At 57.8% G+C, this 20,956-nt stretch overlaps 8 protein-coding genes across 8 annotated transcripts; 5 read left to right on the top strand and 3 right to left on the bottom strand.

Annotated features, from left to right (window-relative positions):
* Positions 1–191: 191 nt before the first annotated feature.
* Positions 192–2,249, bottom strand: INS49_005281 (uncharacterized protein; the record flags this gene model as incomplete). Its single annotated transcript, XM_043166062.1, has 4 exons — positions 192–781; positions 867–1,174; positions 1,271–2,012; positions 2,072–2,249. The coding sequence occupies 4 exons, from the start codon at positions 2,247–2,249 to the stop codon at positions 192–194; spliced, it is 1,818 nt and encodes a 605-aa protein (XP_043017321.1).
* Positions 2,250–3,515: 1,266 nt separating this feature from the next.
* Positions 3,516–4,066, top strand: INS49_005280 (uncharacterized protein; the record flags this gene model as incomplete). The annotated part of the gene is made up of 2 exons (XM_043166061.1): positions 3,516–3,566; positions 3,632–4,066. The coding sequence occupies 2 exons, from the start codon at positions 3,516–3,518 to the stop codon at positions 4,064–4,066; spliced, it is 486 nt and encodes a 161-aa protein (XP_043017320.1).
* Positions 4,067–4,570: 504 nt separating this feature from the next.
* Positions 4,571–5,396, top strand: INS49_005279 (uncharacterized protein; the record flags this gene model as incomplete). The annotated part of the gene is made up of 2 exons (XM_043166060.1): positions 4,571–4,620; positions 4,676–5,396. 2 exons carry the CDS (start codon positions 4,571–4,573, stop codon positions 5,394–5,396), a joined length of 771 nt encoding a protein of 256 aa, XP_043017319.1.
* Positions 5,397–6,039: 643 nt separating this feature from the next.
* Positions 6,040–9,396, top strand: INS49_005278 (uncharacterized protein; the record flags this gene model as incomplete). Its single annotated transcript, XM_043166059.1, has 5 exons — positions 6,040–6,102; positions 6,204–7,305; positions 8,073–8,255; positions 8,339–9,192; positions 9,271–9,396. The coding sequence occupies 5 exons, from the start codon at positions 6,040–6,042 to the stop codon at positions 9,394–9,396; spliced, it is 2,328 nt and encodes a 775-aa protein (XP_043017318.1).
* A 1,748-nt stretch (positions 9,397–11,144) lies between these two features.
* On the bottom strand, positions 11,145–14,244 carry INS49_005277 (uncharacterized protein; the record flags this gene model as incomplete). The annotated part of the gene is made up of 4 exons (XM_043166058.1): positions 11,145–11,293; positions 11,354–13,358; positions 13,418–13,838; positions 13,940–14,244. The coding sequence occupies 4 exons, from the start codon at positions 14,242–14,244 to the stop codon at positions 11,145–11,147; spliced, it is 2,880 nt and encodes a 959-aa protein (XP_043017317.1).
* An 869-nt stretch (positions 14,245–15,113) lies between these two features.
* On the top strand, positions 15,114–15,777 carry INS49_005276 (uncharacterized protein; the record flags this gene model as incomplete). Its single annotated transcript, XM_043166057.1, has 3 exons — positions 15,114–15,189; positions 15,273–15,368; positions 15,485–15,777. The coding sequence occupies 3 exons, from the start codon at positions 15,114–15,116 to the stop codon at positions 15,775–15,777; spliced, it is 465 nt and encodes a 154-aa protein (XP_043017316.1).
* Positions 15,778–17,588: 1,811 nt separating this feature from the next.
* Positions 17,589–18,939, top strand: INS49_005275 (uncharacterized protein; the record flags this gene model as incomplete). The annotated part of the gene is made up of 4 exons (XM_043166056.1): positions 17,589–18,110; positions 18,167–18,317; positions 18,389–18,749; positions 18,873–18,939. 4 exons carry the CDS (start codon positions 17,589–17,591, stop codon positions 18,937–18,939), a joined length of 1,101 nt encoding a protein of 366 aa, XP_043017315.1.
* Positions 18,940–19,307: 368 nt separating this feature from the next.
* On the bottom strand, positions 19,308–20,794 carry INS49_005274 (uncharacterized protein; the record flags this gene model as incomplete). The annotated part of the gene is made up of 2 exons (XM_043166055.1): positions 19,308–19,480; positions 19,546–20,794. The coding sequence occupies 2 exons, from the start codon at positions 20,792–20,794 to the stop codon at positions 19,308–19,310; spliced, it is 1,422 nt and encodes a 473-aa protein (XP_043017314.1).
* Between the last annotated feature and the right edge of the window lie 162 nt (positions 20,795–20,956).

The following is a 20,956-nucleotide window of genomic DNA, read 5'->3' as shown; positions in this document are numbered from 1 at the left end:
TCTTCACCAAAGCATAGTCTAGCCCGGTAGCATCAACGGCAGGGGAGTAAGGGAGGATGCCCCCCCCCAAAACCCCACTCGTGTGGGTTAACTCGTAGCATTACTGAGCAAGCAATTGCAGATAGCATTAAAGACTAGACAAAGCTGTGTACCTCATGACGCACATCGTACAACCGAAAACCACGCCAGCCTCACACAGCAACCGCACTGTCCTTCCTCGACGACAGCCCATTCCTTAGACCCTGTATAGCGACCATGGCGCCCCATGCCCCTGGGTCAGGGGGCAGCACGCCATCACCCTCTCGCTCACGCCCGGCCGCAACGTAGGTGGCCCTTCCGAGCCTTGGGGTCATGTACTTGGTGGCCTCCGCGCCCCTGACTGCCGCCTTGACGCCCTCGTCGAAGCTGCCAGCCTTCTGTATCGCCGCGGCGAAAGGAAGGAGGGTGTCCATCACCGTGCGGTCGCCCACCTTGGCTGGCGTGTACTTTGTTAGGTGGTCGAGCGCAGTGGCGAGAGAGCGGCCCCAGACCTGGGGCGCGCCTTGTGCCAGGCCGTCTTGGACGCTCTGCTCGACGGCGTTGCGCAGTGAGACGAAGAAGATGCCCAGGATCCCCCCGAGCGTGCCGCCCATTTTGCCCTCGACAATTTCCTCCAGCTCCCGGAGCACCGTCACCACCGACCCGGTAGCTGCGATGCTCTTCTCATCCAGCGCTGCGAGCAAGCTGGTTGCGCCGGTCTTGAGTGTTTCACCGCAGTCTCCGTCACCCATCAACGTGTCCCCTGAAGCCCCAAGACACATCAGCGTTCCGTTCGTGGACTGCCCAGCACACCAGATAGCAGGTCAGTGGGGCCAGCTAAGACTCACATTTTGTCAGATCGGGCTCCGCTTGTATGAGTGCGTCGCATGCGCCTCGCAACATCTTATCCAAGGCAGCGGGGTCCAGCCTGAGGTCCCTGCTGGGATCAACAGCTGCCCTCTTGGGCTCTTCCGGGGGGCTGACGAGCTGCTGTCGGCGAGTCCGCCTTGAGTCCTGCGACCCAGCCATAGACTCCCAAGAGGTTGTTGTCTTGACGTCTGCGAAAGCCTTGATCTCCTCAACTGAATAGGCACAGTTCTCTGCCGCAGCTGTCACATTGATCAAGGACACCGAAAAGGCCTGTGCGTTGAGAGACCTGTCGAACTAGTCAGTCAGATGAGCCTTTTCTAGTTCTCCTAGTTTCTCTCAGGATTCAGAGGAGCTTCGCTTTGCATGCGGGAGGCGGGCGTACGTTTCAAGAGGTCCGACATAGACACGCACTGGCTCTATATCCCAATCGGCGGCCAGCTGCTCGAGAATCTCGTCCGTCAATGCGCCGATCTCCAATGGCGATATGCCGCCAAAGTTGCTGATCAGTAATATGGTCTCATCACCAGACTTGAACTTCACATAACCACGGTCAGGGTCCTTCTCGTCCAAGCAGTGAGTCAGTATCATCTTGACCAGCTCCTCGGCCGAAGGCGCCGGGGAGAGCCTCTTGTATCCCGGTTCGTTGTGCGGCCCCGTGCCGATCTCAACCTCGTCATCTCCGAGCACGGCATGCTCGGTCCGCCCAGGCACGTGGCAGTGGTCCAGCGTGGCAGCAATTGAGACGATCTGCTGGGAAAATGCCATGCCGAGGTCGTAGACGTCATCCAGCGGCGCGCCCTGCCCGGCGGCGCCACCCATGACCTTGAGGACCCCGATCTGCCCGGCAAGCCCCCTACGTCCCACCAGGGACCCATTGGTCTTTCCAACAGAGACGTCGTCGCCACAGACAATCATCCGGCAGCGGTGACCCCTCGCAACGGCCTTCTCATTTGCGAGGCCAAAATGCAGGCAATCGCCGGTGTAGTTAGTGACCACGAGGATGGTGCCCTCGCTGCTTGGTACCGCATCGATGGCAGCCAAGATCTGCCTCGTCGAGGGGCTGGCGAAGATGTCCCCTCCCACGGAGGCCGCGAGCAGATTCTCGCCCACGTAGCCACTCCACGCTGATGGGGTTGTCAACGGCAAGCCCTCAAAACGCATCACTACACTTAGGGCCACTCACCCGGCTCGTGACCTGAACCTCCTCCCGAAACGATGCTGACCTTGTTCTGATCGTGTCTTGTGTCAAAGACCACACGGTTGGCTTCGTCGAGCGAGAGGGATGGATTGTACGAGATGAGGCCCTTCAGGCACTTGACCACAAGACCATCTGGGGAGTGAAAGAGGTGAGCTTTAGACATCTTGCCTGACACCAATTTGTCGTTTGGACGAGCCTATTCAGGATGGCTTTGTTGAGGTTACGGCTCTCTATATGTGGAGTATGATCGCGACATTGCCGAGTGAAGCGAAGGGGACACCACCCTTTACCCGAGCTACACTGTCTGCGTACTGCTCATATGCGCCTGGAGTATCCTGGTCGCCTGGGCGTGTCTAAGCAAACCCAGCACGAAGACAAGAGGCGAGGAAGAGGAATGTATCGGTACTTCTGAGTTTGGAATGCCGCAAAGTCCGCGTCGTGGACCTCCGCTGTCTTTAGCCCATATTCGTCCAAGTCGGAACCCCTCAGTGTTGGCTAACACCATTAATCGCCCGTCTTAGTGTTTCATCCAGCCCCCCAAAGGAGGTTGAAGCGCCAACGTCCACCTACCTCACTTCTCACCTGCACAAGCCTCTTTAAAATTGAGTTGACGTAGGATCTGGCCGGACCGATCTCCTTTGAGTGGTTGAATTCTGACGAGACGTGTGCTATGACACGCAGGGCATGATCCCTGGCTGCTCTCTGTCTGCTGGGGGCTCGAGGGTGGAACACGGATGTGGCTCTGGGTCCAGACTTCTCCTGACTCTCCACGATCTCCACGCGACCAACGTTGCCCCAGGTCCAACCCCAGACCCACCCCCAGACCCATCCCGCCGATTTAGTTTTTTTTTTTTTGCCGACGGGTAAGTGTAAAAGCACAATGGAGACAGCGGGGTTGACGGCAGGCGTTCGCAGCTGGCTTGGTGGGGATCCCGAGCCCCTGGTCGCTGCGAGTCGAGAGGTTGGAGCTGGCCGGTTTACCGCAACAGGCAACCCGCGCTAGCATCGTCTCGCTCCTCGGGGGCTTGGGAGATCTGATGCTGAATTCCCTCCGAGGTTGGCAAGCAACCCCTCAATGGGGAGCCCCAGAGGCTTGGGTGGTGAAGCCCTTCGGCCTTCCAGGAGCTCATGTACTTGTACAATGGACATGGCAGTCGCCCACCTCCAATTATGTAGGACCGCCCGGTCGTCGACTTTTGGGAATAGTTTGACAGGACGGTGATGACACGGCTAAACTCCCGCGGGCCAACCTCGCACCCCTCATTTTGTGCCCGACTACCACCAACGCGGTCCTAGAAATTGTTTATCTGACCCGTCCAACTTTGGTTGTCTGAGACGCACACGTACATCAAGTCCGAACCCAATAGTGACTTTGCAACGCTCCAGGACACCGATCGGCCAGCTTCACCCCCCGGAAGTATACCTCAGTATGACCGCAAACGGAGCAACACCAAGGTGGAGGGTAGCGGTAGGCTGTGACGTAAGTCAGCCCCCAATTCCTTCCGATTGTCTGCTCAGGGCCGTTGCTGATGGTTGGGATGGTAGGAAGCTGGCGTGACATACAAGGACACCATAAAAGCCGACCTTTCCAAGGACCCGCGAGTCGAACACATTGAAGACGTCGGGTCGTTCGCCACAGATGACAAGACTGCCTACCCTCACCGCGCGGCGGCAGCAGCCCGTCTAGTCGCCGACGGGAAGGTGGACCGCGCTCTCTTGATTTGCGGGACAGGGCTCGGGGTTGCCATCACCGCCAACAAGGTGAAGGGTGTCAGGGCGGTCACGGCGCATGACTCCTTCTCTGTCGAGCGGGCGGTGCTGAGCAATAATGCCCAGGTGCTCTGCATGGGTGAGCGAGTGATCGGGTTGGAGCTGGCACGCAGGCTCGCCAAGGAGTGGCTTGGGTACGTGTTTGACGAGAAGAGTGCCAGCGCCAGCAAGGTCGAGGCTATTCGCGACCTTGAGAGGGGCGCCGAGTGATTCTCAGCATGCGCTTTGTTGACGAGACCTGCCTTTCATATACACCGACGAATAAAACATATAATGAGACTTGGTTGCCTTGCATGTGATATACTAGGAGATTGATAAATCCGCACTCGTGGCGAAATGCGGACAACATCGTCTCAGTCAGAGACCATTGAGTGTGTCATCGCCAGCTCTGTCGTCAGTGGCAGCGAGCCTCCACAGTAGGCAAGACGAGATGGTCTGTTCTCACGTTGCTTTTTTCGCACCCGCCATAAAAGCCTCTGTGTCACGCCCCCGATGGGGTCTGAGGGGAGAAGGTGTCCCGCCCCGGACACCATTCTCTCCTCTTTCCTGGGATTGGTCCTGGCCGTGCCTGCTCCGTCTTGTTACCCAGATCCATCTGCATTTGAGTTTCTGCCACCGGGCACTGGGCAGATCACACGAAGAACGGAGTAGCTCTCGGTTCTCATAACAGTGCCTTGAGGCTCTCTTCAGCAGTCAGCCCCGCGCATCTCAGCCATGGCTACTCCGGCACAGAAACGTCGCCGTCTGGTAGGCGTATCAACCAAGTATGAAGCATTTCGTTTATGTTCGCATTGAGAACTCCACTGATGGTAACCACAGGATGTACTTTTCAGCACAACGGACGACGCAGTACGTTGATGATGTTATGATGAGGCTTGCAGCGGCTCCTGGTCTCGACGCGGTCGACATCTTCATCATCCCGGATGCCATCACCCTGACATCGGTCGTCTCTCAGGTGCAGCTGAGGGGTTTGCCAGTCCTGGTGGGTGCACAGGATGCATTCTGGGAAGACGCTGGATCGTACACGGGCGAGGTGTCCCCGTCTGTCCTTGCGGAAGTGGGCTGCCGCATCGTTGAAGTTGGTCACGCGGAGCGAAGGCGACTGTTCCACGAGACGGATGCAGACACGGCAAAGAAGGCGGCGGCGGCTGCCAGGAACGGGCTCACACCGCTGGTGTGCCTCGGCGAGCGCACAAAGGGCGTGGTGAGCATGGCGGTGGGGCAGTGTGCAACGCAGGTGGAAAGCGTCATGGCTGCTGTGCCGGCCGCGGCCGAGGTCATCTTGGCTTACGAGCCGGTGTGGGCCATCGGCGCCGCAGAGCCGGCCGCAGCCGAGCACGTGGTCGGTGTCGTGAGTGCCTTGCGGGAGCTGCCATGCGTCAAAGAGCGGGAGGGCGCCGTCCGGATCATCTACGGCGGCTCTGCCGGCCCAGGTCTGTTCGAGAAGCTCAAAGACTCGGCGGATGGCCTGTTCCTTGGCCGCTTTGCCCATGACCCGGAGGCTTTTGTCAAGACTGTGCGCGAAGTATCGGCTGCATGAGAGATGGGTACGAGGACGCTGTGGAGATTCGGCAATGACCTGGGATGCTGAGAGGAATTGAACGAGGAAGCGCGGTCATGTCTCTTGAGGGTTCAGACCTCCGCACATAACCACCGCAAACCTATCTGAGTTGGTTTACGAACTTGGCACCTGGGTCATGCATAGATGTGGGATATGCGCACAGACAGTCTTGGTCAAGCTGCATGCATGTGAGCTAAAGTTGTGGGTGACAAATCTGACACACCTGATGAGTACATGCTCCAAGAACATACTGTACGGTCAGGAAGTATTGAGGCTTTTAGTGGCACAAGCTGAAAACGTGCACTGCACACTCTTGCGGCACAAGCTTACGGTGATACCTGGTACCCCTCGTTTGCATGACCCAAGTATCGATCAGCCCAGGTACTGTGCTGTACCTTCTAAAGTTTAACTGAGTGTGGGGTGGCTGTGGGCTTCAGGCGCGTCTCCCCCACCACCGTACCTGCAGCACGCGACGGCTCGAAGTGTGACTTCTGGCAATGCCTGCAATAATCTTTTTTTTCCTCCTCCCTATCCGACATCATCACTTGTATGATTTGACTTGCAGCGCAGCCCTGCTGGCCAACCCAGAAGCATACAGACCCCCCTGCAAACACAACACAGCATGGAAGCAGCCACAGAGCGCCATTTCTACCACCATGATGTTGATGTTGATGTTGAGTCCGAGGTATGTGTGAAGCTGAAGCTGGAGCTGCAGCTGAACGGGCCTGGTTCTGGTCTGGTCTGGTCTGGTGTCGACTGAATTTGTGGCCCTGACTTTTGGCCCAGGTCCCCGTCCCCGTCCCCGACTCCGAACGCAAGGCCTGCCACTTCTGCCAGCTGCGCCTCTTTGCCGCCCGCGAGAAATACCCCGTCACAATAGTAAACGAGACAGATGACGGCGCCGTGCTGCCTCCAAACTTTCGTTTCATCGACGGCTCCATCCTGGGTCCTGGTGTCACGCGTGCGGAGAAGGACTTCCGCACAGGGTGTGACTGCCCCGACCAGGAGTCATGCATGTATTCCGCTTGCGCGTGCCTTGACGAGGTGGAGGACTCGGACTCGGACGACCAGGAGGGCGGGCTCGACGAGGAGGATCAGGAGAGCTTGAAGTGGGCCGAGGAGCACATGAGGAAGCCAAGCTGGGCGAGGTCGAGGGCCAGCCGTGATGGATCCAGAGACACCCCCGGGTCCGCTGCCGCGAATGAGCATCGCCACGCCACCAATGGCCCCGTTGGAGGCGCGCCGAGGAAGAAGCGCTTTGCCTATCACTCGCAGGGGGCCAAAAAGGGGCTCCTGCGGAGCTCCTACCTCAACTCTCGGGCACCTATCTACGAGTGCCACGAAGCGTGCTGCTGCCCTCGGGACTACTGCCCCAACCGCGTTGTCGAGAGGGGCCGGAAGGTGCCCCTGCAGATCTTCAGGACGGCGGACAACCGCGGCTGGGGGGTCAGGACCATGCGGGAACTAAAGCGTGGGCAATTTGTGGACTGCTACCTGGGCGAGGTCATCAAGCCAGGGGAGGCGGAGAGGAGGCGGCACAACTCGTCAAAGGCGCAGCGCAAGGACGTCTATCTATTTGGGCTGGACAAGTTTACGGATCCCGACTCGATGGACCCGCGACTCGTGGGAGCGCCGTTGGAGGTGGACGGCGAGTTCATGTCCGGGCCTACGCGCTTCATCAACCACAGCTGTGACCCTAACCTGCGCATCTTCGCCCGGGTGGGCGACCACGCGGACAAACATATCCACGACCTTGCTCTGTTCGCGATCCGCGACATTGTCAAGGGCGAGGAGCTGACCTTTGACTATGTGGACGGGCAGGGGGAGATTGAGAGCAATGCCAGGGACGAGAAGTTGCAGGAGGAGATGACGCGGTGCCTCTGCGGCAGTAAGAAGTGCAGAGGGTATCTATGGTGATGCGGCAGTTGTGAACTGGGCGTGTGGCAAGGCTAGGCAAGGCGAGGCAAGCAGAGGACCTGTCTCTTGTCTGCCCATACCGTGTGCTGTTCGAAGGCTTGGCAACCCAACCCGCAGCAGACACGCCCTCCTGAATGACCTGCAACAACTGGAGCAAACTGCCTAGACTACCTGCTACTTAATAAAAACCTGGGTAGGAGGCCATGAATCTAAGCAAGCAAGCGTGTATGGTTAATATTCTGCTGCTGCTGCTGCTGCTGTTGTCGTTGTCGTTGTCTCGACCGTGAGGATACCAAAGTGCGACCGTGCTCAAATTCGGCGGTCTCCCTTGGGTGTTTCCTGCCGTACCTGCCGGTTCTTCCGCTGTCAGAAACGAGGACCGCGGAGGACGGGTCGGGCGGGTCTGCACAGAGTAGGGCGGCCCCACATCCTGTGCTGACACACAGACCCCCGTTCCCTGTTGGTGATCTGATCTGATCTGATCTGACCTGACTCGATCTCCTGGTTACTCGAGTCACCACCTGCTGCTGCCATTTGATCTAGTCTAACAAGCTTCTTCCTTCCCACCCGACAACCTTGGTCGTGACTTTCCCACCCCCACCCCAACCCCCCAATCCTCAGGTGCCTGCCACTGAGGCCTGCCTGCTTCCAGCAAACCACGCCATGACAGCAGCCCGAGACAGACGTGAGCGTGTGAGGAACTAGGAAGTCGGGAGGGCCTGGCTGTCCCGTCGTCAGTTGACAGCAGTCGCCAATCACCAATTGTCAGCCATATCGCCGCCGCGTCGCCGTTCATTCGCGACCTCGGCCCCACGGCGTGCTCCCACGACATCTACCCGCCGCCCTCGAGACACATCTCAGCCTGGAGCCGACTGCAAGAGACCAAAGGCCAGCCTTCTGAGGCTGCCGCCTCTCCAGATGGTGCGCAATGCCAAGCCCTGCCCTGCTCTGCCCTGCCCCGCCCCGCCCCGGACATCTTGAGCATCGCCAACTGACCTGCTGAGCTCAGGGTTGCTGCTTCTCGCTGCCCCGGGGCCCCAACTCCCCCTACCCCGGTGGAGCTGCTCCAGCCCGGCCCCAATCTGCAGACCTCTCCCAGTCGCAGTCGCAGTCGCAGCCGCAGTCGCAGTCACAGGCCCAACCTCCTTCTGCCCGCTCCACCGGGCCAGACCACGACCGCGCCGGCCCCCACCAGCAACGCAGTCGACGCCGGCGTAGACCCCTCGACCAGCACATCAACAAGCCGCTACGTCGGAACGAGTGGTCGTCCAAGAACCGCATTTGGTCCAGAAGTGCCTTGGATCGCGAACGCACCGACTTCTTCGATACAAGGGTCAGCGGCCGTCCAGAGATCTGGCAGACCCTTCATGCTGCCCTCGATGTCTTGTGGACCGCCGATATTGCCGGACGTGACGACCCCAATGACTCCAGTGACGACCACAGCGCTCCCCTGGCCCTTGCCACTGCGCAGTCAATCCTCGATGCGGCCGACATTACTCTGCCGACGGGCAACCTGGCCGACGGCGCCTATGACCTTCTAGGGAATTACTACCAATTGCCAGCCCATATCGTCTCTGATCCACACAACATTGTGTCTGGTGATGACGAAAACGATGACGACCGATTTGGAGAGGCTAAGACTGCAGAGGACACCACCGCGGGTGCTGACGATGACGACGATGATGGGGAGGACGAGGCGGAGCGACGTCGCGTGCACAAGGGCAAGGCTGTCGTCAACATTTCCGACCAGGTCCTCGCCGTGGTTCGTTTGAGCAATACTGCCAGAGATTTGAAGCTGGACGTCGGGAAGGACGAGTCCGTCCGCAGCATAATTCACCGCATCATGGAGGAGAGCAATGTAAGTGGACCCACTGCCGCTTCTCGCTCGTCTAGTAGGCCTTGGCGTTACTGATACCATTCGTTTCCCCGTGTTCAGCTCCCCTCTGGCTACCGTGTTCGCCTCGTCCACATGGGCAAGATCCTGAAAGACAATTCCTCGCTCACGGCTCAGGGCTGGACGGACCAGGTTATCAACGCTTTCGTCTACGAGCCTCCACGCTAGAAACAGGAGTCGGAGTCTGACGATGTGCCGATGCCCAGACAGGCTCGCCAAGATCAGCTCGTTTGGGTTGATGCCCCTCACATCCATAGCTGCCAGGTCCATCTCGGCGGCTACCAATCTCAGACTCAGTCCGACACGCGGCGGAACATTCGATATTCAGCTTCCCGGGCCGGCGGTCACGCATATCGCACCGCTCGAGAGAGCCTGCGAAATTCGTCCACTCATCCGCCAACGAATCCTCACAGACAACTTGCTCAGGTCTCCCGATACGGTCCGGCTCACCTCGTCCCTGACGGAGCCACAAGACTCGTACGAAACCCGCCTTCGTCCGGGAACATCAATCGTATCCAGTCTCTGCGCTTGTATGCGTCAGATGCTCGCGGCTCATCTGACTCATTGCAGCGAACTCTCAACAGTCCCATCGTGGGTCTATCCTAGAGCTGGGTATTGCGGCCGTGTCAACCACTCAATACTTCACAGGCCATCCCTCGTCCCTCCAGATTCCACACTCGAGTTCGGCACTACGTTACGGTTGAGAGGTCATTCTGCAGGGAAGCTCAGCCCTTGCCTCAATCCACCGGGCTGACATAGGAGCCTCGCTTCGTTTTCCAATTCGCTGCTCTTCAGCATCACACCAACTCCGGGCTTTTGCCCCAAGGACTCGATCGGCCTGTCTCTTAGGCGCCCTAAACATACATGATCATCAGATCACCCCTTAACAAACACATGAGGGCTTTTGCATTTGGCTTTGCACATCTTTATCAGGGCTTTGATCCCCATATTGTACCGAGAGATACCCCTTTGCTGCTTGCCATTTTCCACGTTTCCATGGTGTTCATACTTCGTCCCGGGTTCACAACGACACTCGGCCTGGTTCTGAACCTTGATCTGACACGCTCCTCGACCAAGCGAGTGGTGGCTGCTATAATCTATAGTGGGATAACTCCCTGTGACACACAAACCTAATATAATTGAATATTACCCCTAGTGTTAGCTCCGTGTGATGAAACTGAGACATTGAGCGTTCTGTATTCTCTGACGGGTAGGGGAGGATGTCATTCGACACCTTGCCCACAACAGGAAAGGAGAGGAATATGTTGGGAGGGCCCAACGGGTTGAAGAAAGACTTGATTTTCAGGTCTCCCAGAACACTCCCTGTTTGCGTTGAGGCAAGGTGGGAATGATTTCTGAAATTCAAGGTGCATAACAAAGTTTGCTCGGAATGTCTGAAATGAGGCTTATCCTACATGACCAAAAAAGCTTCCAGTCCAACAAAAAAGCGGCAAAATGATTGCCTGTTGATGGCAAGCAAGGGGTGGTGTTGATACTCCGACCTCTTTCCAATACGACCTCAGCTACCCTCAAGCCACCTAGTCCGGCTACTAGAATGGAACCACAGCAAGGAATTGATATACCTTTCCCCAGTACATCGCTCTTGTAGTACAGGACTAAGAGGCCCTGCTTGTCTTCCTTCGTGAATCTTGAATGGCCAGAACATCATGTATCAGTAGCGTACCGATGAACTCCGAAGCAAGTGCGGCATGTGTATAATGTCAGAATAAATTTTAGGTGGCGTTTAACACAAGCATACAAATTGAATCATGGTAGCTTTTTGTGGTTGTGGGCTACCTTGGGGACAGCAGCATGCATATCTCTATGCTTTTGGCTACTTTCCCCCCTCTCATCGCGGGCTTTTCAAATTAAATCAGTTCCGTCATCCCTATCTATACTTATCAACATGTTGGTGTTCAGGCGGACGTTCCAATTTTGTTTAAGCCCTTTAGACTGCCCAAGCTGAGCGCCAGACCCTGACTGCGACTCCGTATCCGGACGAAACCTGTGATAGGACCGTCCTCGCCTTCTTTCTCGATGCTCAGATTCGCCAGAGCATCCTCGCCTTTGATTCAAAGTCAGCAACAGGCATGCTTGTGTGCAGATGGAAATGATTTGAACTTACCGAACACGCTCCTTGCATAGAGATTGGCGCTCAGGAACTGGCAGTCGCCCTTCAGACTCGCCTCTGGAGTGAGACAGTTCATGTTGGTCGCCGCCATCAACTGGTCTAAGAACTCGCGCAGAGTCTTGGCCTTGCTGTTGATGTTGACCTTGTTCTCCCACTCGAACTCCGTCCACATCGTGCGGAACTGTGTCTCGGTGCAGCTCGCCGGCTGGATGTAATCCATTATGTCTACATGCAGATCGTTGAGGATTACTACATTCGTATCTGTGCTGTGGGCGCCATCGTACACGACGTTTCCGAAAATGACGCCTGTGTCAGTCGACGACACCTTGATCGTGCATTGCACGTTGTGGAAGTCATGGGGGCCCAGGTTTTGTGTCGTCGGCCGTTCTACAACCTTGAGATCTCCGAGGGTCGCGAACTCGACAGACAGGTTCTGCAGAGTCTCTGTGGTCTGGTTGACAAGAAGCACGTCCAGAACAATGTCGAACTGATGGACTTTCACGTAGGCTTCGGCGTACACAGGATCCGAGAAGCCAGTGAGCTGTACAACTCTGCTCAGCTTGGAGCTGAGGTCCTCCGTCGCGGTGCTGTCGCCACCGGTGGCGCGCTCAAGGTCGATCTCGACGTCGTCCGATCCGTCTCCCATGTTCTTCTTGCTTAGTTGGCGGATGGCTACGACATCGTCGACCTGTACTGCTGTCTTTGCCTTCTCGACTGCCTCCTTGGCGGCCCGCTTCTTCTCCTCGACCTGTACCATGGCACGGAAGGCTTTCCTCGTGTCGTCCAGATACACCGTCTCCAACTCCTTGTGCTCACGGAACTCCGCCAGAGACCGTACGCATGACATGATTCGGTCAACGGAGTCCTCGTCGATGGGTGCCTTGACGAATTGGGACTGGCCAACCCGGATAATGGAGATGAGAATCAGCATCGCCTCTGCGCGCAGAGCATTGGTCCGGGCGTGTTCTGATGAGATCTCGGAATGCCTCATGACAAGCTTCGTGAGAGTTGCCGAAAGGACCGTCGCAAGGTAATAATCGCCGTCAAGAATGAGCTGCCTCAGTGGAGGCTTCTGTGCTGCCTTGACTGCCTCGAGCTTTGCAGCAGCGGACGACTGGCTGGTCAGGGCCGTTTCAGTCGCGTACGTTCCGTCCGCAAGCACCCTCCGTGATCCAGTCGGCGCAGCGGGCTTGTGGTGGCCGTTGACCTGGTCCTTCTCCTTCTCTTCCTCGCCGTCGACGTTGTCCAGAAGACGCTGTTCCGAGGCAAGGATTGGGATCTCCCCCAGACTGGCCCTGATCCGCTTCCACGCGTCTCTGATGTCCTTCTCCTCGAGGGAGTACTCGCCGACGATCCACAGGATTCCCCTGTACACCTTGCCGGCGCGCACCTCGCTAAGCGTGTCGACCAGCCTGTGGACGATGGCCGGCCGCAGCTTGGGAAATTTCTCGACGACCTCCTTGATGAAGTTGATAACATCCACTGCAGACGTGTTGTTAAAGTCCGCGATGAAATCCATCAACAAGTCGACAACGCTGGCCGCGACCTCAGAGAACTTGATGGCACACTGGTGTATTGAGTGAATGAGTAGCTGGCGGTATTCGGTGTTTTTCTCGTATTCCTGATCCACGGTCTTTGAGAGTTCCTTTTTGAGGAGGAGCACAACCTCTTCGACGTTCTTGCTCGAGACCATTTCCAGGGCGATGCTCAGGGCCTTACGGCGCACATCGATGTCGGGGCTCGAAAGAACGCGCAAAATCTCCATGATTAGGTCGTCCAGCACCCCTTCGTTCTTCAACCGCAGTTGATCCACCCGATCGAGTACGATCAGCTTCACATTGTTGTCTGCCTCCTTGATGCTCAGCTCGATGAATTTGGCTGCGGCGGCCTTGACGGCGACAGGGTTGCTCGTCAAGGCGGTCAGCGACGAAGCAGCCTCGTAGACGACCGTCGAAGCACCGGCCTCGAGCAGGTCGAATATCAACCGCAGATAGCGCGCCTGAGGGCGTTAGCACGTCCGATCGACCCTGCCTGTCTCGCAAAAGCCGGGGGGCCTACCTTGTTCTGAGGGTTCTGTACGGCATCCTTGCGGATGAACTCGAGCTCGACCAGCTGCAGGAGCTCCTCGGCGTTGGGGATGCCCTCGAAGACGGAGCTCAAGTATGCCAGGGCCTTCTGGTGATCGATGCTGACAAGGGCGGCGAATGCATTCCGCTTGGACGTTGGGTCACTTTCGGTCTCGAGGAAAGTCGCGATCAGGTCGGAGGCGTCGGGTATCAGTGACGGAGAGTGCTGGTAGATGGAGGCTACGGCGAAGACGGCGTTCTTGCGGACGTATGCGTGGCGGTGCTCGAGGCAAGATCGGGCAGAGGACAGCAGTGGCTCGATCAGCTCGGGTTCGCGAAGCTTGCAGAGGAAGCGCAAGGTGTTGCCGCGGATGTACTCGTTGGGGTGCTGGAGGTCGTTTCTTATGCCGTTGCTGTGGGACAGATGCTGTCAGTATGCATGGAGAGGTGGTATTCGCGCCGTCGGGGAGGGGACGAGGGAGGGGGCAAGCAGCAGGACGTTGTGGATGCGTACCAGACCAGGATCATCTCCTGTTTGAGCTTGCCGCCAGCATCGAGCTTGGGGCAGATCTCGTAGTAGAAGTAGAGCAGCTTCTTGAGCGGCTTGGATTTGGAGGGCATGACGAATCGGATGATGTGCATGAGCAGCTGAGGCATTGGATCGCCGTTCAGCATGATTGTGAGGATGGACTTCATGGTCTGGACCTTGCTCTCGTCGGTGCCCTTTTCGAGCTGCGTGCGCAGCTCGGACATGGAGGGAACATCGGCGGCATTGTCCTGGTGGACCAGGCTGTAGGCATTCTCGAGGAAGGAGGACATTGTGGGGGGAAGGTGGTTGTGGGCAACCCAACGAGCTTCCCGCGAGGTGTCAGACTGATGGCAATGCTGGTGCTGTTTGCCCTGTTTCGAGAGTGAGAGCTGCGGTTGCTGTCGACGGCGGGACCTGGGCGACTCGAAGCTCCCCCTGGCTGATGCAGTCGACAAGTGTCCAGTGTCCTTGCTGTCAACGGTCGGTTGATGGAGAGAACGACGCGCACTAACAGCTCAATTGGGATATCTGAAGGAAGCGAGGGGTGGGAGTTTGAGTGCCGGCTTCAAACAAACAACGTGTGCGGCCGGGGCAGGAAGGGAGAGCTGTTGTGTTGTCGAGCGCGTTGTGGAGGGAGGCGAAAGCTGGGTTGGCGCAATTCACAGGCCAGAGATGCATCTCTGTCAGTCAGTCCGCTGTTGCTGAGATCTGGCCCTGCTGGTGCTGCTGCGTCTAAGTGCACACAGGTTGGGGGCGGCTGCAGCAGTGACACAGTAGCACTAACACGCCCAGCAGCCTCCCCTCGCAACCGCCCTGGTCCGAGCGTGACAAGCCGGAGGTGGAAAATTGGGAGGTTCCGGCCAGCTTGCGCATATCTGGGCAACTTGGTACCTGAGTACCTGCGCGTCTCGCAGCGGCAAGGTCTCACAGGCGGGTGTGGAAAGCGGCTCTGAGGACGTGAGATAACAGACCCTGTCAATTACTGCCTCTTGGACTGCCCCCACCCCCTTGCCCAGGTCGCTACCTAGGTACCTAGGCACCTGGTCGTTGGTTGCCTGCCGCCGTTGCTTGAATCCACCACCCGCCTATGATGAGAGCTTGAGGGCGAGACCTGCGACAACCACGCGCTTGGGAGCGACTGTTAAGACTTCATCTTGCAATGTCGTCCGCCAACGAGCCCTTCTACATCCGGTACTACTCTGGTCACTCGGGTCGCTTCGGCCATGAGTTCCTGGGTGTGTAGCTGTGCCCCCCCTTTGTCCTGCTGTGCCCGCTCCCCTCCTCGCTCCTCGGATGGCTGACGGCGTTGTCACGGCAGAGTTCGACTTCCGAGTCGTAGGCGACGGACGCAGCGCCGTCGCACGGTACGCAAACAACTCCAATTACCGGAATGACAGTCTCATTCGCAAAGAGAGTACGTCCCCTCCCCCGCGCCCCTCCTCATGACACCCGACCCTTCCACACACCCGCGCACGCGCGCACATACCCATATCCAAGTTCGAGTGCAGGTGCTGAAGACTACGTTCGCAGTGTGTGTGAGTTCCGTCATCATCGAGGAGATCAAGCGCATTATCAAGTCGAGCGAGATCCTCAAGGAAGACGACGGCAAGTGGCCACAGAAAAACAAGGACGGGAGACAAGAGCTCGAAATCAAGATGGGCGGCGACCATATCAGCTTCGAGACAGCAAAGATCGGCTCTCTCCACGACGTGACCGAATCTGCCGACCCCGAGGGTCTGCGGGTTTTCTACTATCTGGTGCAGGACCTGAAGGCGCTTGTCTTCTCCCTGATATCTCTGCACTTCAAGATCAAGCCCATCTGACCGGGGTATTGAGAGGATGGTCGAGCATGATGCCGCCCTGGTCTTGCGAGGCCGCTGCGGAAAGGAGGGAAAAGAAGGGTTGGCTCAATTTCGGGTCCGGCCTCGGCCTCGCACCCGTGTATTTACTTAGGAGTCTGTACTGGGGAGGAGGGGCTGGCCTGGCAAAGACGGCGAGGCAAGCAAAAATGAAAGGAGAAATGGCGGGCCTGTCGTGGACGACAGCCGACAAGAGGATGGGCGCAGAGGCAATGGCCAGCTTCCTTCCGTATGGCCGATGACTTGGCGTGCATGTCTCGGTAGAGAGGAGCAGACTGGGTAAATGACATGCCAGCCCACAACCTACAGTCCACAATGAAATCCCAGGTATTGAATCTGCTGAATTCCCACAAAGCCTGAACGTAACCTACTGTGCTGCCCCGACACGCCACTTGCAAGGTGCTGGAGTGGTCAATGATTGATTGATTCAAAACAGTCCAGACACCTGCCGGGTCGGGAACGCCGTTGCTGGACCGGCCATGGCTGCTGTCTGCTGTCTGCTGGCTGCTGACTCCAAGCCCCTCGGTCCATGCAGGATCCTGACTCTGGAGTGCAACATGACAGCGTGTTCAAACTCGATCTTTGGGCCGTAGCAGAATTTGCCGTTTATCTGGAAAGGCACAGTCGGAAGTGATGTGATGCGCATAGGCTTCCAAGGCCAGAGAGTCGAGCCATGATGCCTGGTTGCTGGGCCTGGCTGCCTGTCACTAGCTGCCTTAATAAGCATACCTACCTACCTACCTACCTAGGTAGGTATGTTGCGGTCCATCGATTGCCCAAGTGGGCGGTAGTGCGGTGGTGCAGGGTCGAGGCCCTTAGCGACAGGTCCTCGCATTGCAGGCAGGTGGCAGGGCAGGCAGGTGGCAGGCGGACATAGACGGTACCTAGATACCTAGGTACGTATGTAAGCTACCTAGGTACGTATGGAGGTAGATAGGTGGTGCAGGCTGGAATCCTGCTGGCGGATGGGTGGCCGACACCTGGCTGGGTCGTGACACTCGTCCCTCATCAGCTTGCGCAACACGTTCATCCAGGACACGGGCTGGATATCATCTAGTAGATAGGTACGCGGACGACTAGACTACCGTTTTATTTTTTTTCTCTCTCTTCCTCTCTTGCCCTCCTCATTGCCGATCCCATCGTCCAGGAACTAGCAGACCATCCTCCCTCGGCACCAAAGGCGTCGCGCCCTGGGCCTAGCCTTCTCCAACATTTGGGCCGTTCCAACGCTCGTCTTAGTCTTGCTCTGACTCGACCCGGCCCGACGACTCGACCTCCACTTCTCCTTTCGCGACGCTTCCTAGTTCTAATTCAACTGCGGATTTGTTACTTCCCAGGCGCAACGTCTAAGCATCCAGCATCTGGTGACCAGCACCCAAATCCAGGCAGCCAACAGCTTTACAGATGCCGCATGCTGAATACCTGGATTAACCTGGTTCACTCATCGGTTGTCTCCCGCTGCGCGTCCGCGATAGCCAGGGCCATCACCATTAACGGCCGGAAACCCGTCCCCGTCGACACTCCTTTGCAAAGCCCGACCGACGTACCTCCGAGGCTGCTCGTGCCGCGCCTGTCTGGCTCGCTGGCTTGACCGTCCTTCCACTGCAAAGGCGCCTGCCTCGAATTCACCCTGGTATTGTATCTGCATCATTGGCTTCGCCGACCGACTGCCTGGCAGAAATCCATTACTCGCCTCTCAATAGTCCACACCTTTCGGAGTCGCTCCTGCCGAACAAACGTCACCGACCACCCGCGCCATACTCTATCCTCCAGTCATGCCTACTCCGTCCTCGCCAGGTCCTCAACCTCCCTACACGATTGCCGCAACATGTCCAGACCCCGACGAACAACAGACCGCAGAGCACCACTCCACTAATTGGCATACCCGTTCTGATGCATACATTTCTACCCACGACGTCAGCAGACGTGCTGCGCGACACTCGAGTCTCGAACAGGACGTTGACACATCCCCGAGCTCTACGAGAAGCCCTCTTGACCCTCAGTCTCTAAGCAGTGATGGACCCACCATCGACATGGCAGCGACTAGTCCCTCCACTGCCGATACCCAAAGCCGCAACGACCAGCACCCAATGGCAGAAACCGACGACGAACGAACAGACTCCCCGTACGACGTCACATCGTCAGAGTCCCTCCACATTTCGAGGCCACGGCATGGTGTGGGCACGGGCACGTCGTCAAGGCCTGACATCGATATGCACAACCCTACAGACCTTAATCATGGGACGGAAGAGGAATACGCTCTGCCCAGCATGGGATTTGAATTCCCCTCCAAAAGGGTAAGTCGCATTGGTTTTGAGCACAATTCGGCTGAAGACTCATGGACAATGGCTAGATAATACCCGCCTCGCCGTCAACATACCTACGAGCAGGCAGCCGCTTCACCGGGACACAGCAGTCCGAGAGGCAGGTCTACGAGGTTCAGGTTGAGATCAAGTACGTTGATTTGCGGGAATCGTCCCTCTGCGGGTACCTCCGTATCCAAGGTTTGTCCTTTCCCACCCCGATCGAACAATTCGTCTCTGGTCTCGATGCTGACTCTCCAACTACTCGACAGGGCTAACCGATGATCATCCCACGCTTACAACGTACTTCGAGGGGGAGATCATTGGGAACAAGTACGGCTTCATGACAAAACACGAGAGCTGGGGCGCCAACGATAAGACCGACCTGTCCCACTGGGCTAAGTTCCCTGCCTTCCGACCATACTCCAAGCAGGCACGTAGGGGCTCTGCAGTTGTGATAAAGGACATTGCCCAGAGCGAGCATATCTTCATGCGCTGGAAAGAGCATTTCCTCGTCCCCGATCACAGAGTGCGAACCATTAGTGGCGCGAGCTTCGAGGGATTTTACTACATCTGCTTTAATCAAGTCCAGGGGGAGATCAATGGCATTTATTTCCACAGCAAGAGCGAGAGGTGAGTGGAAGTGACGCATCGATGCGGCCCCCGCCCCTCCCCCCAATATTTGCGCATGCCGACACCCAAACACGTCGTGGCCGCACGCGTCTGATATTGCACACTCTGCTGACTGGCTTCCAGATTCCAGCAACTTGAATTGAAACACGTTGAGGATAAGGGTTGCTACAGTGCACTGGAGTTCCGGTAAGAATTTTTTTGCCGAGCATGGAGTTAGCGGTTGGTAATACATAGCATGGAAGCGAAGACACGGTACATGAGCTTGATGAAACACGGATGGCAAGGGCAGGCTCGGAGGTTCACACATGACTAGGGTCTACGTACGACCCGTCAGGCTGATCGGGGCCATGTTCTCAGCCGAGGGACCAGGACGACAGGCGCTCCAAGGGGCAGCAAAGGCTCCCGTTTTCGAGAGACGGGTGTCTTGCAGTGTCATAGACGCGCTCGGGGTATTGCGCGGCAAAGCACCACAGTCGACCCCAAAGTGCGGGTGGTTTAGGGTACAGACAAACCAGCGTTCAAGACACATTCACTGAACATCGACCGACGGGTCTGGCATTACGATGAGGTATCTGCCTGGAACTTGTTAAAGTAGCCTTTTCTGAACGGGTTGAGCTCGTCAGCAGTCGTGCCCACGTGCTGCCTTTCCGCCGCCGCCCTCCACGATTCCAGCTCGGACCTGGCGACAGACTCATCCGGCAGCTTACGGTACGTGATGAGCCTGCGAGACCCTGAGGACGAGTTTCAGCCACAGGGTACGTGCCGCTTGGAGCAAGCAGTAGAGGCAGCGACTTACATTTATTGAATGGCTGCACGCAGATGGCGACAACCTCGAGGCAAGGGTGCGTCGGCAACGGGATCTCCTGGTCCTCGTCGTTGGCCGTCGGCATCCAGAACGACAGCCGTCCGCCGTCCACGAGGGTCTCGGACGCGAAGTGCAAGATATCGTCGAGCATAGCGAGGAAGCTGTAGGGCTTCTTGGGCGGCACGAAGTTGGGGTCCTTGAGCCGCTCGTGCCCGGCCTCAACGACCCACGGCCGCGCCTCAGGGTCTCGGGACCCGAGCACCACCAGGCCCTCCCTCACGCCGTACGGTGGGTCGCAGACGATGCCGTCGAAGAGCCGCGCCCTTCCGCCCTGGCCGCCCATGCCAAAGGACAAGCACCGCATGGGGGAGTTTGTCAGGTCCGAGGTGAAGACGTCGCCCAGCCTGTCGAGGATGTCGTAGTGCTTGAAGTTGCCGTGGAGGGTCTTCTCTCCCTTGACCAGGCCCCTCTTGGCCTCTGCCCTGGCATCGTGGCCCGAGCCGCGCACGGCGCGGCCGTCGATGTCGCTGCCCCAGCTCAGGGCGCCAAACGCGGAGCACGCGATGGGAAAACTGCCGGTGCCGACGAAAGGGTCGTAGAAGAGCCTCCCGGGGGCGGCGAGTACCATGTTGGCGGTGACGAGGGCGAGCTCCGAGTCCATGGAGGTGGTGGAGATATAGGGCCGCTTCTTGAGGTCGAAGCGCGCGACCATGTCGCGGGCGCCCCTGCCGAGGAGGCGGCCGAAGTGGAAGCGGTCCGGATGGGGCACAGCCAGGCGTGGCGAGTCGCTGGGCCACTCCTCCAAGACAGTGTACTCCTGGGAGGGATCCTTCATCCTGATGGGCCCGCGGAGAGGCATGTAGTGGAAGGAGTTGATGATGTCGCGGCGTGAGGCGTTGCTGCGGGTGCCCTGGAAGGAGTCGATGTTGAACTTCCACGAGTCGGCGGCGTGCTGCTCCCACAGGTGGGCGGATCGCGCCTTTACGTCCTGGTGCAGGTCGTCCAGGCTGTCCCCAGAGCCCCAGTACTCGTAGATGGCCTGGGTGAGGATGGAGCGGCGGACGAGGCGGGCTGCTGCGTCAGGATCCGGGGGACCCGTTATGATGCAGAATGGCACGAGGCTGCTGTATGAGACCACGGTGAAGGGGACGTTCTCGGCCTCGGCCAGGGCCTGCAACTCAGGCACGCGGAAGGTCTCGTGCGCCTGGCTGAAGCGGACGAGGAATGAAATCTCCGCCATGTCGGTGTTTGTGCTGGGTGCGATAGACCTGGGCCTGTGTCAATGCGACGTGCACCAGCTGTGTGACGAGATGCTGAGACCTTGGGTCCGCGGTCTGAATCTGATGGGAATGGAAGGGGGGGGGGGTAAAAAATCACATGGGAGGGTGTGTCATGGCCGTTC

The sequence above is a fragment of the Diaporthe citri genome (genome assembly GCF_014595645.1).
Source record: "Diaporthe citri strain NFHF-8-4 chromosome Unknown scaffold_16, whole genome shotgun sequence".
Lineage (NCBI taxonomy): Eukaryota > Fungi > Ascomycota > Sordariomycetes > Diaporthales > Diaporthaceae > Diaporthe > Diaporthe citri.
Note: the sequence above shows the minus strand (reverse complement) of the source record. Positions and strands in the feature narration are given on the sequence as shown.